The following is a 16,230-nucleotide window of genomic DNA, read 5'->3' as shown; positions in this document are numbered from 1 at the left end:
TGTCTCCTTGCAAAGACCTGTTCCTGAGCAGGCTTGGGCAACATTCACAGAAGCTTTGGAATCTTCCTGCCCTGCTCCATCTTGTAACAGTTATTTCAATAGAAAATGCAACAGACAGATGTCCTGGGAAGTGATGGGGTGTGCCTCGGAATGGTGTCATTTGTCAGCGCAACATGAGGACTTGAGGCTCTGACTCGAGTGGTACGGGTCAGGGTGGGGACCCCAGATACCCCATTTCCTTGTGTTCTGACACCGGATGCGTCAAGCTCTCTAAACGTGAGTGTTCATGTCTGTAAAATGCAAATTGTTAGTGCCCTTAGGATGATAGGGTATCAGTAGGATATCTAGGACTCTTCTCCTTCAAAAGGCATTCTTCAACAAAATAAAGAGTTACCCCCCCAAAGGCATTCGCTCCCCCAACATGACCCACCTTTCCTGCTTGCTAGACTCTAGCTCAGACTGCTATTCACTGGTGTCAATGCACCATCTCATTTCCGTTAAGTCTTTATGGACACTGACTCATCGTGACCCATCCTTGACCAGTCTTTGTTAAAGGCAAAAGAAGAAAGAGAAGACCTTTGCGTTTCCATCCCTTGCCTTCCCAGATGCCCTGCTTGGTACCCAGCTCTTCATGTGTGTTTAGTTTCCCATCCTCCCACTAGAATGGAAGTTCCATGAAAGCAGGGATTGTGTTTTGTCAACTGCTTCATTCCCAGGGCCAGAACACAATTCGATGCACAGTGTGAGCTCAATAAATATTTGCCAAATGATAAATAATGAATAAATGCTGCCATTAAAGTAATTATCCCAGTCCCTGGCACGTTGTCAAAATAAATGTGTATCATCATCATGGCTGAAGATGCTCATTTGCATCCGTGGGTTTCCCCTGCTCGTTGCTAAGGTGCCTCTACAGTGCCCAGTAATTCCAGGGTGAGCACCTACCTGTGTGCATTAGCCCCGGTCTTCCTCAGCAGGTTCCATCCTTTTGGCAGGGGCACCTTGGGAATCTGCTGTTTTGTGTCTATAGGAGTCTTGGCATTGTGGGCTGAATACCCTGGTGCTGAGCCAAGGAGAGCCAGCCCTGGCCCTTCCCATCATTCCCCCATTTCTGAATGCACTCTGACATCAGCCCAAAGGCCCTGTGCTTCTCTGCCTGACTGTTGAGCCACAAGGCCCAGCAGGCTTGGCTCCTTCCTTTCCCTCCTGGGGTTCTGCTTGGCCTGTGGTCTTGCATTTTCAAAGGGAGAGCCCAATCTCCTCCCCTGGTTACATATCGACAGACCTGATCTTTAAAGATACCCCTTGCTCCTGGGGGCCTGCTCAGCAAACTCAGAGCATCTGTGGCTTCCATGTTTGTCCTCTTTGACAAGCAGGGGTTGAACGGCTCTCGGTGAAGTATTGCTGACATATTGATTGACTCTCTTGTCAGGTTGATCCTCTGCCAGCCAATGAACATAGAAGGTTCTAAATGGCACCCAGCAGGCCCACACATACCCTAATTACTATTTCAGACAACCCCTTTTGGAAGCTGCCATTTTTCAAGGGCTAGGATCTCCGCGCCCTTGAGCTAGCTGGAGAATTCTGTCTCCTGTGACCAACCCCCCGCTTTCTCTAGCCTGGGCTCGCCTTCTGAGTCTTTCTATTGGATCCCATCTGGCATCTAAACACAGGAACTTCAATGGGAAGCTATTAATCGACCTGCAAGGAGGTCTGACTATTGTACTTGCTGAAACCTGGGATCTGTGTGTGGTCTCCCCATGTGGCCGGAGGTCCTCTTCAACACCCTGGGAAGGTTCTCTCCAATTAGCTGAGGGATACTTGCAGGGTCTGGCGGCTTGCTGTGCTTTTAGCGGCTGATTTCCCAGAGGCCACCTGGATTCCATGAGCTTTCACTTGAAGCCTTCCCCATCCCATCCTTGCTGACCCACGGAGCCCTGTGGTTCCATCCCAGCATCTCTCCGGAGTAGAACCTGTCAGATCATGATGAATTGTACATTTCGCCTGTCAGTGGGGGTGGGTAATGCAGAGGAGAGGGCTTCCAGAACTCATTTCACTTCTGACCCTAACATGGTCTGAACCAGACCTTTTGGGATGAGCTGCTAGAGCATTCAAGGGGAGGAGGAGGAGGAGGAAGCATCCCAGGGCAGCCAGGATCTCTCCTCCAGTAAAATGTGAAGTGATGGGTACTAATGCGAAGTACTGAGATGAAGAAGCAATAACTCCGGCTACCCCAAGGCTTCTCAGATATCTAGGCTGGCTCTGGAAATGGAAAAAAAATAAATAAAAATAATAAGATGAAGGTATTACAATTTTCAAATATTTTTCTGTCCATGGAAATAGGCATGATGACCCTAAACAGGTATTAATTTCCTGTTTGGATTTCAGAAAGGCTCCCAGCCTGATAAAATTTAAAGAATTCACAGGAATCTATTCTGTAAACCTTCCATCCTCTTTCCTTTTCTTCATAAGTGAATCTATCAGTCAGGGTAGATTAGGCCCTGCTGCTGTAACAAAGAACCCTAAACTCTAGGCGGCTCACTGCCATAACATAACAACTGGTTACTTCCCTTGCTGCGTTCTGACACTTGCCAGCCACGGCTGGCTCTGTTTAATGGCCTCTTTGATCAGGATTTAGGATCACTATGCAATGCAGGCTACACTGCTGGTCACAAGGCCACATCTGAGGTCAATATCGAAACAGAAATAAGAGTTCCTCCAGGCTGCAGTGGCAGGCACAGTGGTGGCCATGCACCAACTCACTCTGACTACGAGGTCTGAGAAAGAAGCAAGTTTTGCCGAGATGCCATTTTCCCATGGACTTCGTAGCCAGATCTCTCTATATAAAGTATGAAGCGGGTACCAGATCTCCAGCATAGCTGTACTCTTAATTCTGAAATCTCTCAATGGTAAAACTTGATAACTTCCCCCGTCTGTGAATGAGAATCATGCCAGTACCTACTTGGAACTCCTTTAGGAGGGTGTGTATGGCAGGTGTGTATGGCAGCATTGAGCTCAATGATTGACAACAAGATACATCAGACACTGAGATGTTTTGAACCTCTTTCTCTTTATACCATGGTCCATTTTGCCACCCATAATATCCCATCCTGCTGTCTGTGCCACCACAATGTTTTGTTTTGTTCTGTATTTAGAAGCATATAGATCTCTGCAATCTATGCCCTCAAGTATACCCCCGTGTGCTATGTTCTACCCTAATAAACACGGATGTGCTGTCTATGTTTGAGCCACTGCCAGCTCTTCCAGGGAGCTATGTGTGCATAACCCTCCTTGGCACCTCCCTGCACCAAGTTGCCCTCTATTCCACCTGTGAAGGAAACTGTTACAAAAGGAACAGTGAGGGAGGGAAGGAGGGAAGGGTGGAGGGATGGAGGAATGATTCCTTAGCCCAAACAATAGAACCAGCAGAATAAAGAGCAGGCCTCTCATTAGTCAGCAAATTCATTTACATCACAACTCCCCTGGGCCTCTATCCTGAGGATGTTTCTGTCCATTCCCACAGGCAAGAGAGAGATGACAGTCTCATCTTCTTCCCCAAGCCTGGGACCAAGGGACAGCTGAGCAGAACACCAACACATACAAACAGAGATAAATAAAATAAAATAAAATTTAAAAAGCCAATAGAAGCCTATTTCAGACGTCCTTTCCCCCCAAATAAGAAGAGCTGGCCGTACCCCTGGGCAGTTCCCACATTTACTTAGCATTTGGTTCAATGACGGGAGATAGTTCTGAACCTGAGATTCATCTCCGTGCATAGCTTCTGCTGGTGGACAGGTCTGTGCTCAGCGATTTGGCTTCACCCCTTTCCTTACCTTCATCTCACTCATTTTCCTCTTCACTCAAAGAGTTGTCTGGGAAGTGACTCGCATCCCCTGAACCTAAGGACCTCATGCCTAGTTTCCTTGAATAGCTTTGTTAATGATGGTGATAGTGGTGGTACCCCTAGCAGTCGCAATATCAACAATTAATAAAGAACTACAATAGAAACAAACAAACAAAAAAAAAGTGTTAAGGTGGTGGGAGGGGAGACATCCTTGAAAATAAAGCATGGAGTCATGAGTGTCCCTTCTATGCTCAGTAAGATTCCAGTTCTATCTATTCTCCTGAAGCTGACAGTGGCAATATACCCTGTACCTGGGAGTGACAACCCTGAGGAGCACCAGAGGGAGCACTTCTGAAGAGCAGTTTCACATGGGTAGGACACTGGGGAGGTTGTCATCATCAGTGCCTGCCAGGACCCATTGCTTTTTCATAGACATGAGTATCAAAGCTTTGTTAGGCTGGGGCCCGCCTCTGCACCCGAGAAGCTGCCAGTCTCAGAACTCGGGGACCCTCCTCCACAGACCCAGCAGCAGCTGGCTCCAGGCGAGCTTCAATAACCCAACGGTATTGGGTATTTTTTTTTTTTTTGAAAAAAATCATTTTAAAACAGCTAATTCCTTGGCTCCCTTCACCTGGTAATTACAAATCAGAAGCTATCGTTATCTTGAAGCAACCACGATTACTTCTCATTTCCTGACCTCTGTATGGTGAAAATATGTCATTATTTGAGGCAACAGAATCTGGTCTCTTCAAGTAAGTGACCTACATATAACAGATAAACTGCAGGAGAAAATTAGGTGTTACCTCGATGAAGAGAGTACAGTAAATGTCACTTACTCTTATTAGTATTTATCATCTGGGAAAGTTGCGACCGTGGGCCTTGCACCTCATGGAAATGGAGAGCCAGAAAATGTGGCTTGAGGTGGAGAAGCCTGTGAGAGAAAAGCAGATGCGGACTCTCCCAGGTACCTTGCCATCTTAATCTGCCTCCATCAATCTAAGCTGCATTGTGTGACGATGGGTTTTTAACCTTAATAGAATAGAGCCTGACTTTAAGTGGTGGTAGGCATGCAGAATTAATTGCTATGTGAACAATTTCCTAAGCATTGTTAATTGTGTTTCCTGTGGTTAATTGTCTCTCCCATCCCCACCGTCAAACTCAGAACTTTCCTGTCAACAGCCCTTTCTCTCCTGCTGAGCTACTACGAATGTGGCAGCAGGCATCAACCTGTGCCCATTGAAATGCCAGACAGACAGGGCACAGTCATTGTTTGCGTGGGAAATATACAGGGGATGGATTCCTTCTTTATTTACAAAGGAAGCGTTTCTTGGATGAGGGCCCGGGAAGAGCAGAGGTGTTTCCCTCCCCCTTAGTAACAATACAACCAGGACCCATCAGGGAGAGATAAAGATACTGAGTTTTCTAAAATCACTCTGGGTCTCTGCACAGGCTAAGTGACAAGACCAGAAGGCTGCCTGGAGGCAGAGGTGGAAGTGTACATGGAAACCGACCTCTGAATGCATGCTTGTCTCCTGAGAGCAAGTGCTTATGGGAATCTCATCTGTGTCTCATGCCGTACTTGGGGAAAACCAAATAATGCTGTGTTTGTTTTGCTTTTTTTTCTGGAAAAGACTCTACCACTATTACACATATGCACACACACTCATGCACACATATGCTCACACACACACACACACACACACACACACACCTTAAGCATTTTCACAATGTGCTGAAAAGATATGCACTTGTCATGAATACAGCAAGAAAGAATATATATATTCAAACTTTGGCACAGTTAGATAAGCGTGCTCTAAGTGGGCCAGTGAGATTGTAGATACCTCTGCCTGTGGTGGCATTGCAGGGTGGGTCAAATGGGAGCAGTGTAGCCTTGTTTTTGAACTTGACTCACATTTTGAGTAGCTGAGTGAACCCAGCCTTTGCCAGTGCACCTGTCTAAAAGCATTCATGTCAGATGAGTGGCCAAGCAGGCGAGTGATGAGTGACCCCATCCTGAAAGATAAGACCTATATGCAGCCTCCCTCCTCCTCTTCCCACAAGGGGTGCTGCCCCTGAGGCTGGGAACTGCAACAAAGCAGAGACAAGAAGCTCTTAGATTGCCACTTTCTGTATTTTAGCTAATCCTGACGGCCTGGGGCAAGCCATTTTTGAACTGCAGTTTCCTTAAAAGGCAGTCGCTTGGAAAGAGGCACCTGGCCCTCCCCCTTGACATTTGCATTGCTGAATTATCTATTCATACTTTCATTACTTTGTCTCTCCTGCAGCAATGCATCTGCTCGGACTCAATTGGCAACTCCAGCCGGCAGATGGACACACCTTTAACAATGGCGTAAGGACCGGCTTACCAGGAAACGATGATGTGGCAACAGTGCCATCTGGAGGCAAAGGTGAGGTTACAGCTGCTGCTTGCCCTGTTGAGGTCACAGGAAAAGTCAAGGTTCTTGCCAGCTGCTTCAGGTTTTTAAATTCAAGTCTTGGAAGGCATTCAAAAAGGGAAGAAAAAAGGAAAAAGAAAGGAAAGGAAAGGAAAGGAAAGGAAAGGAAAGGAAAGGAAAGGAAAGGAAAGGAAAGGAAAGGAAAGGAAAGGAAAGGAAAGGAAAGGAAAGGAANAGGAAAGGAAAGGAAAGGAAAGGAAAGGAAAGGAAAGGAAAGGAAAGGAAAGGAAAGGAAAGGAAAGGAAAGGAAAGGAAAAAGGAAAGGACAGGGAAAGAAAAAAACCAACTGCCTTTCATAGGTGTCCCCTGTTTAAAGTCTGTTTGCTGTTCCTGTCTGTTAGCTGTATTTGGCTGGAGTCACTTGGATCTGGCAGAGCGCCTGCTCCAAGCTGTGTGCATACCTATGCTATCTACAGCAACTGATTTGATGTCGAATGCTTGAAAGCATTCCGGGGCCTAAGCAGCAGCAGCAACAGCAGCAGCAGCTGGAGCAGCGGCAGCAGCAGCAGCAGCCAAAACCTGCCTGATCAGAAGGCAGGAAGCAGCTGGCAGTACAGGCCACTAGCCTGGGTCCCTCTCCCACAAGGAGAGATACAACCTCCCTGGGGAGTAGTCTCGCCTGGCTTGCCTTGAAAGAGACAGAGCTGTACTGCATTGGGGAAGAATAGAAAGGAGTTTTGACAACTTGGCAACAAAGCTTCCCTTTTCGGGCAGGGAGGAGGACAATAGGAGTGTTCATTGAGGCAATCAGGCGACTGTATTCGTGTAGGGGAGAAAAATAGGTGCTAACAAGGTGCTAAAAAAGCGGAGAGAAAAAAAAAAAAAACAACCTGGGGAGGTGGGGACAGGAGCAATTAAAAGGCAAGAGCAGCCAATGGCACAGTTAACAGGGCTGACATTTGGTAATCTGGTGGCAGTTTGAGTGATTTGGATGGAAATCACATAAGCAAGGGATTGTATCAAAAGGGCTTCTCCAAACAGAATTTTTCAGTCCATTTCTTAGTCAGCAGCACACACAGACAGAAGGGCGGGGGAGAACACCACAGGAGTATTTCAAAGAAAAAGAAAGGATATCTATCACATGTCCAATATAATATAGTATAACTTCAGCTCCAAGAGCAGGAAACTCATCTCTGAGAAATTCAGACCCAGAATGTTCTAGAAACTGATCCAAAGGAAACACGATAGGCACAGTCTTGAATTCGGGTCTGTGTAATGTGCATCTTCCAACAGGACGTGGGCTTTTCCTCTATCTGTACTTTCTCCTGAGGAGACTCCAGAATTCCTCGGTCTTGGGTGTGTATTATTTATCGGAATATGCTAATGGTCTCCCCAGGGCTGCCCTACACCTTTGGGTATGCATCCTCGGCCTTTTCATTCCATCTTTAAGAATCACTCTTCCCATCCGTCATCATCTTAAGGCTAAATCATCTTTAAGTAAGCATGAAAAAGTTTTATCTAAGGATGAAATGATATGCTTCCCATTATTGAGTAGGTGAAACTAGATCTCAAAATAAAGACTATATTTCATCCTAACTGCCCATGTTCTGCTTTAACTGACCACAAAGCCCGGAGACAAATTTATTGCCCTCAGTTTTGAAATCTGTTCACCCCTAGTACTTGACCTTGCCCCCTCCTCTTTTCCTTTACAACAATGGCTCTCATTTTTGCCCCTTGGGAGACATTTGGCAATGACTGAAAAGGGTTTATTTTACTGTCACAATTGGAAGAGGTGTAACTTGTGGGTTAAGGCCACCGGTGCTGTTAAATGACAGCCAGTACACTGGCTAGCTCCCTATGGTGAGGAATTACCTCAGTTTGGAGGACCAACAGGACGGCTCTTGGAAGCCCTGCTTCATGGAGTCTCTGCTACATTGACCCGATGCTGTTCCTTAGCCCACAAGTCAACAACCCCTCCTTCCAGACAAACTTAGACTGCACATCTGAAAGTGAAGGTGCAGATCATCCCACCAGGCACAGGATGTGGAGCTAGGAGGGTTCTGGAGGTGTATACAGATGCTTTTGAAACAGTAGCCCGAACCCAGGGATCTTCATAGGCCCCCAGAAATGAAAATAGCCCCTTTTTCTTTTGTCTCCATTGCCCAACCCTACTTCCCTTTAACACTCATCACTGTCACAGCCAGACAACTGAGGAAAACTCCTTCGAGAACAAGTCTTAGGAATATTGTCTCTACGGCAGCGGCTCTCCACCTTCCTAAATGCTATGACCCTTTCGTACAGTTCCTCATGTTGGGGGTGACCCCAACCATAACATTATTTTCACTACTACTCCATAACTGTAATTTTGCTACTGTTATGAGTCACGCTATAAATATTTTCAAAGATAGAGGGGTTGTGTTGAAAGCCACTGCTCTAAGCTAACAAATAGGGACATCTTTTTCATTGTGATCTGGGGAGACCAGAATCTTAGGCTTTCCTGTGTGCATTAAAACATAGAGTCCAACTTGTACAACACCACTGGCTCTGGTATTTTCCAGATGAGTTATGGGACGGAGAGGCTGTTTACTAAGGCATTGTCCTGTGGGGTTTGCCCACTGGTCTTTATAAAATGGGTGCAATTTCAAAATTGCCTTAAATTAAAATAAAATTCAATACCTTTGCTTTCCAAATGCCAAAAAATAAAAAAAAAATTAAAAAAAAAAAACCAAACAATATTCTGGCAATGACCAAAGATGCTGGATTGCCTATTTGAGCTTAAGGGAAATCTTGTAAAATGACAGGAAAGATTGTTAATGTCCTTGACTGACTTGAGATTTGAATTTCTGGACCTAGTGACCTCTCCGTCCCTCATTCACCAATTCCATACATTTAGATAACCCAAATCAATTCCCATCGACCACTTTCCCACTGTTTCAAAGAGACAATCAAGACATATTGGCAATAAGTTAATTAAATAACACCCCCTCAATTTTTTGTGGTATAGGATAATCCTTCACTCCGATGTTTTAATCAAGATTCACCACACATTGCCAGGGAGGTTAATCTTATTAAGCAATTACTGGGTAAGTATCCAGCAGGAGCAAATTAAAATGTAAGCAAAACACGGGCATGTGAGTCCCATCTAAGATGGTCTATCGATAGGGATTTCATTAGTTGGTCTTCAGGAGTATTTACATTGTGCAGGTTTGGGAAGGAGTCTAATAGACAGGACAGCCTCCACACTCCGATACGGAAACAGTGGAAACAGAGCTCTCCATTCATTAGTTAGGAGAGAGTGTTCTTGGGGCTTCCTCTTCCTCTTCCTTATCCATTTACAGTTGTTCCTAGCTTATCCCCCCCACCCCGCCTCACACACACCCTCTTTCAATTAAACTTTACCGTAGATGGTCTTGGTTTCCACATTGAAAAGAAGTTGCTCTTGGACTGCCAGAATCACTCACCGTCTCGTGTGTATTTCTATGTTCAAAGGAATGAACTCATACATCTTCATTAGAGGGACACAGAGTGCTTTTTCTATAGATGTGGGCTTAGATAAGCCTTAAGAATGAAGATTCGATATAGTATTCTGACCTGGTCAGATAGCATAAAGGGGTTCAGCTTGATTGCCTGGACCCAGAAACAAAGTATAGGAGAGCTTTGCCAGGGCATGTCACTGGCTTCGGGTTTGTGCACTGATCTTAAGAAAGAATATACTCTCAAGTAGAATTTCATGGATCATTCTCAAAATCCATCAGTCATTTTACCTTCCTAGTGTCCTCTGTGTCACTGAGGTTAGCAAACCATATCTCATGGACCAAATCTGCCTGACCACCCACTGTGATGATAGTCTCTATGGGTGCATAGCCATGCCCATCGGGCCGTGGAGGGAAACAGGTGCAGCAGACTGGACGGTCTACAAAGACAAATTTGCAGTTTTACCCTTTAATAATAATAAAAAAAAAGTTTATGATTTTTCCATGTCATTTCCAAACTCATTTCCACTTCTCTAGAACCTTTCCTATACCCAAATTATGGGTATGCCAAGGTCCCAAAAGCTGTTTCTCTTTCTTCATCAAGTGCTGATTGTGTACTCTTCCTGATTCTCCTTGAGAAATCCTGTAAACCAGTGTAGAATACTGGCATTGATCTGGGTGGACACAAACGCCGACTCCATCCCTCTGTGATAGGTTAGCCTTATTTGTTCAGGATGCTTATCCGTTCCCAGCCTTCACCTTCTCGTCTGAGCAATGGCGCTCCTTCACAAGCTTGTGGTCCAGCATGAGATAACCCTTTCGGGACACTGCTGTGATACCATGCTCCAGACAAACAACCTGTGACTCTCTGTCATTATTAACGTCCCCCTCATGTCTCTCAGTTGACCCATTTAATACATCTCCACAGGTTGCCACTCCTGATGAGATGCTAGGATATCTAAAATGGAAGGCTGCTTGCAGAATGGCAAGACATACAATAATACCACTTCATCTCCCTCCCTTCCTTTACCACCTAAAGATTAACACAAGCCCCAGGTGAGGCTTTTACCCCACACATTTACTGGATGAGATCAATGGGAAGCAAGATTTCCCATTTCAAGGGGCCAGTGTGTAAGACAGGCTGGCCAGACCCCAAGCATCATTTGTCTCCTGTAGCTTTGAGCTCCATCACTGCCAGCCTGCCTGGTTTAAGCCATACCATTCTCGGTTTATAACTCAGCTGTAAACATTTATTTGTGCCTGAAGCACATTTCTTTCCTACCCTTTGAAAAAAAAATCAGAATTTCCAGATGGTATGCAAGTTGGAAAAAATGGCAAAGACTGTTATTCTGTTTAGAAACATGTTTTTCTACACTTGCCCTTTCAGCAAAAACTTCATAATGATTTTTACTCGCTGGCTTAATGCATGGTACTAGGAGCCAGATTCGCGGGGAGGTTGGTAATTCTTCCTCTGGCTCCTGTCATTCAGCTCCTCCATGCACACAGCTCGGGATTTCAAATGATCACATCTCTGCATGGGACTTTTCCAAACTTGGTGATGTTCCCAGAAGGACAAGGGGTCAAACATCACCTTATAACATAACTACTAGCAAATACACCAGTAGCTTCCATCAATGCAATTCCTGTCACGTTTAGAGCGCTGAGCTGACCTACCAGTCATACAGCTGGGTACCAAGTAAATGTGTCACAAGGATGGATTTCTGACCCTAGCTCAAATTCATGTAACTTGTTCTCCCTAGCATCACTCTGGCTTGGCAGGGGTACAAGTAATCTAGTCGTCTCTCTACAAACTGAATCTGCCTTCTCTCTCGTTGGCTCCCCTTCGTTCTCAGGGTTGATATACCCAGAGCTCTTCTTCTGGATTCTCTTTTCTGGAAATCCTCTATACTTAGTGTGGGTTCTGAAATGCATTCTACCTAATAGATATGTGGGATTTTGAGTACACCAGACACAGACTTTTAATCCCAGCTCAACCACTGAAGAGCTATAGGGCCTTATGTAAGTCACCTAACTTCCATCAACCCTGGTTTTCCCATCTGAATAAAGGGGAAATCACCAGGCTATCAGATCATTTTCCAAGTAGCTCCGTTAGCTACTGTCAACAATACTAATAAACCAAGCATCACATCAAGGCAAAGTGAGGTCACTGAAGGGTCAGGGTTATAAATATGTGACAAGAAGCAATCTTAGGCAGTATGCAAAAGCCATATACTATCCCTAGACCTGAGGGATTTTTATAAGGATCATAATTGACGCATGGTGTTGTGAACGCCAACACTGGAGCGGGGTCTCTCACTCTGGGAATCCCTTCCTGAGAATAGCTGTGGGGGTGACAGAGTGGAGGCTGTTGAGGCTAATGACAGCCCAGACCAGCTGCATTTCTTTGCCGCTAATCTGAGATCCTTACAGGATCGCTTCAGCTACCCCTTGGCTGAACAGAAGCCTCGGGTGGTTGTTCTCGTGCCCCAATAAATGGAAACGAAGGGTAATGACTGAGGCAATCTTCTGAATTCAACTTTATTTGCAATAGATAAAAATATGTGAGGCAGAATAATCTGCAAGGCAGATTTATGTGGAGGAGCCTCCTGGGCTCAGGGAAGTTACGAAGTATTAATATGAGGTCTCATTTCCCTGGCATAACTAGGAGTCCGTTCCCTTTATCACTTGTTTGGGGAATAACTTCCCTGTTTCCATAAATGAGTTATGGTAACACGTTCTGAAATTATTAGTCCTAATGCAGCTGTGGAAGACTGTCATTTTTGCCCAACATCAGTCTTATTTAACTGGTTGAAATTTTAGGTACATGTCTCCGAAGTAGGCAGTAGTTTGCCATTTACATGAGCAATCGTCCGTGGACTGATAGAGTTGATGATCATGTAAAATTGATCATCAGAGTGTTACTTCAGAAACACCACAAATCTCACTGGTAGGCTGGGGATGTGCTATCCAAAACCGCAGGATCTCAGACATCTGCCTCTTGGGGAAAATGGCCACCATCTCCATCTTTCATTGTGTGGCACATAGACTAATCTCCAGGGGAGGTCCTAGCTCTGGCAAGGGCTGGACCTGGCCCTGCTTGCCAGGATATCTTTCCCAGCTATTGTCCAGCACCCAGTCACGCTGGGCCCACTTACACAGGAAGATCATAGGATGCCTTGTCACGTCTCTTCCAACTGAGTCCAAAATCAAGAACTATGACCCTGAACTTCAGACTGCCAGGGCTATTGGAATATAGGGTGAGAACAGGGCATGCACCCCAGCTCTGTGTGGACCAAAGTTTATCTAGTAGCAAAGCAGATGCTTGATAAACATTTATTGCTTGACTATAAGATGACCCAGCCAAATTCTTAGGATGTTCATCCATCACTGTTAACTAAGTAAAGTCTGGCTGCCCTTCGCTCCGGCAGGTGCACAGAGCTGCTCACAGGAGAAGCAGCTGGAGCCATTTGGAACCACCAGACTTGTAGCTGTGATTGCTCTGGCCCTCATATTTTAATATGCATGACCTATGCACCACCCCTGCCAGGCTGCAAGCACACTGGCTATGCGTTGTACATTGATTTCAACTGATCTGGAAAATGGCTGTGACTTCATAAAGCCCCACTCCGGCCCTTGGGCCTCTTTTATTAACTGTACCTGCTCTGGGCAATCCATACATGAAATGATACCGTTACGAGTCACGCCTTCAAACCTGGGATCCCAGTCCTAGCACACTTAAGGGAGCGCTGTGACAGACAGGATAGAAAGATGTAGAAACCCCAGCGTGTCTACAATTTGTTATTGGTTGACTCTACAGAAGTCTGTTATTCAGATGGGAAGACGGAGTCAGAGAAGGGTGCGACCAGCCCAGAGGCACACATCTGATAATTCCTAGTTCTGAGGTTCACATCTGGGCCTGACCAGTCCTAGAAAGCCTCCATGAGACCTCTGAACCTCTCCATGAGAGGTGTCCATGCTGTACATAGAGGTCAAATCCTGATGGTTAGTGTGTTCCCACTACCTGTCCCTGCGTAGTATCCCTTTAGGGACAAGCCATGTTCTTATGGGAGAGCTGTATGGCTGGGGGGAACCTCTGCTCAAACCTTCATTTGTGGGATCAATCTGGCTTTGGTGTTATGTCTTTGCTCTAAGAGAACAGTAGAGATGTGCATTCCCAGACACTGGCCCGAGTCACAGGGCCCACTAGACGGTCCCCGTGCGGGCTGCAGCAATTCGTACTGCTTACGTCTTTACTCCCTTCTTTCATTGTTTTTAAATTTTCAACTTTCAATATATCCACTTTCATGATTTTTGAAATAGTAGAAAAACTCTTCATTGAGCATTGACAACTTTGAATAAGGACTGTGGACTAAACATTGCATGGCAGCAAGGTTCAGTTGGGGGGTCGATGACTTCACTGTGGTTCTTTAAAAGACTATACTTGATTTAAGATAAATACATGCAAGTGTGTAAAGGTAAAGGGGGATTTTGTTTATAACTGACTCTCAATGTTTTTAAGGAGGAAAAATCTATACACACACACACACACACAGAGAGAGAGAGAGAGAGAGAGAGAGAGAGAGAGAGAGAGAGAGAGAGAGAGAGACTGTCATCTTTCAGTGTCTTGGGAGAACTGATCCAGTCTTCTCCAGATACCAAAAATCTGTGGGTCTCCAAGGTCCTTCTATAAAGTGGCACATTATTTGCATAACCTAGGCATATCCCTCCCTATAAATTACATCATCTCTACATCTACCGTTCTGGGAATCCCAATGAGAAGGTGGTTAATGCATGTGTCTAGTACAGAAAATAATTCTTTTCAGATAGTTTAGACCCCTATGCCATTGAATCCACACATGCAGAAATCCCAGATGTAGAGAGCTGACTGCATACACACATATACATGCACATACAGAGAGATAAAATGATGCTAAAACTAATGTGTATAGTATTTACAGAATCTGGGTCAATGGCTACAGAAATTCCGTGTAGCACTTGAAATGATTTTAAACCTAAGTTTACTTTAAAATAAAAATTTCATATATGAATGTATGTATACATGTATACCTATGGAGAGAGTTGCAGACTTAGGGTAATCAGTTTTGAAGGTTTTATTTACCATCTGTGACGGCTATTCTTGATTGTCAGCTCTGTAGCAGTATTGCCTCTATCAGATTTGCCTACAGGCACACCTGGGAGTGGGGCATAGTCTTGATTGCTAATGAGCTCCTCCCACTATTGGTGGGGCTACTCCTAGAACAGTGGCCCTGAGTTGCGTAAGGACGCAGGCTAAGTAGAACCACTAACAACCAGGAAGCTGCTTTCTTCCGATGCTCTTGCCCCGCTCCTGCTTGAGTTCCTACCTGGACCTCCATCAATGATGAACTGTGACCTGGATGTACCAGCCGAATAAACCCCTTCTTCCCCAAGTCGCTTTTGTCCAGCGTTTTATCACAGCACCAGAGAAACAACCTAGAGCGTTGTCTACCAGTGGAAGGAGCTTACACCAGGCCACTGAGTTTGTTAAAAATTAAAGGCCCGTGTAAACCAGCTACAAGCCTTTTCGGGTGGTCCCCTTTCTATTTTGCTGATGGGCTAGGCACACACTCCTACAACTCCTCTTGACTTGTTTAAAGAATGACTCCTGCAACCTGCTCTGTGGTGTGGGAAGGCTAGGCTGAGATGCCATTTCACACATCTCTACATCTTCACCACTCTTATGTAGAGATGGCATCGAGGCCCTGAGAGCTAGATATTCTAAAGCCATGCCTTCTTAGAAATAATGATGAGGGTTCAACGTAGAATACTTTATTCCCATCAGTCCTTCAGAAAGGATTTCAGGTCATTGAGTGCCAGGGCCAGGACCCTTAGCTTTTGATTCTTTATCTTAAGGGCCTACCCACTGTATCCCATGTTTCCTGGTATAATTGTTTATTAATTAGAATTTATAGGAAAGATACACCAGAACTTTACTCTCAACTCTTCCAAATGGCCCACAAGGAAGGTTCTTTAAATAGCAAATTCCACATAGAGTTCTCGAAAGGTAATTTTGTCTTTAAAAACAAAAACAAACAAAAAACAGTCCAGCTTACATGCAAGTCTTCAAAGTAATCCTCCTCAAGGCTCTCCTGTCACCCAACTGTCAGAAGGCTCTGCTGAAAATTACCTACCAGATGGGCAGGTGGCACAGAGGCCCATTCAAGAGGAGTGGTGCCAAGTGATATTAGCGGGGAAGGGAGGACAACTGGCCCCTCTCTGACCTGAACAGCTAGAGAATACTGTGGAGGCCATAACCCCACCTAGGGGCAGCAGCAGGTACTGCAGGCTGTGTCCCAGCAAAGTGAGACACAGAGGACCTACCTGGGTCCAGGCTCAAAGCCCCAAGTGTAAACTTATTCTTCTAACTAAATCTATACCCTACAAAATAAGACACCCTCTAGGCATGGGCACACACATATACATGTAGATCACATAAATACACCGAAGTTCCTACCTTTTAAAAAGCCCCCCCACCCCACCC

At 45.2% G+C, this 16,230-nt stretch overlaps 1 protein-coding gene across 7 annotated transcripts in view; it reads left to right on the top strand.

Annotated features, from left to right (window-relative positions):
• Positions 1 to 16,230, top strand: part of Tenm2 (teneurin transmembrane protein 2) — a 1,236,531-nt gene that overhangs the window by 1,007,652 nt on the left and 212,649 nt on the right. For 5 of the 7 annotated variants that reach the window (XM_029545820.1, XM_021213950.2, XM_029545822.1 and 2 more), the window contains one exon: positions 6,127 to 6,249. The exons of the other annotated variants lie outside the window; for them this stretch is intronic. In XM_029545820.1, coding sequence (XP_029401680.1) covers positions 6,127 to 6,249 — 123 coding nt within the window. The remainder of the gene's footprint in view (positions 1 to 6,126; positions 6,250 to 16,230) is intronic. 7 annotated transcript variants of the gene reach the window in all.

This window comes from Mus pahari, chromosome 14 (genome assembly GCF_900095145.1).
Source record: "Mus pahari chromosome 14, PAHARI_EIJ_v1.1, whole genome shotgun sequence".
In the NCBI taxonomy this organism is placed as follows: Eukaryota; Metazoa; Chordata; class Mammalia; order Rodentia; family Muridae; genus Mus; species Mus pahari.
The sequence above is the reverse complement of the archived record's forward strand: the minus strand, read 5'-3'. Positions and strand labels throughout refer to the sequence as shown.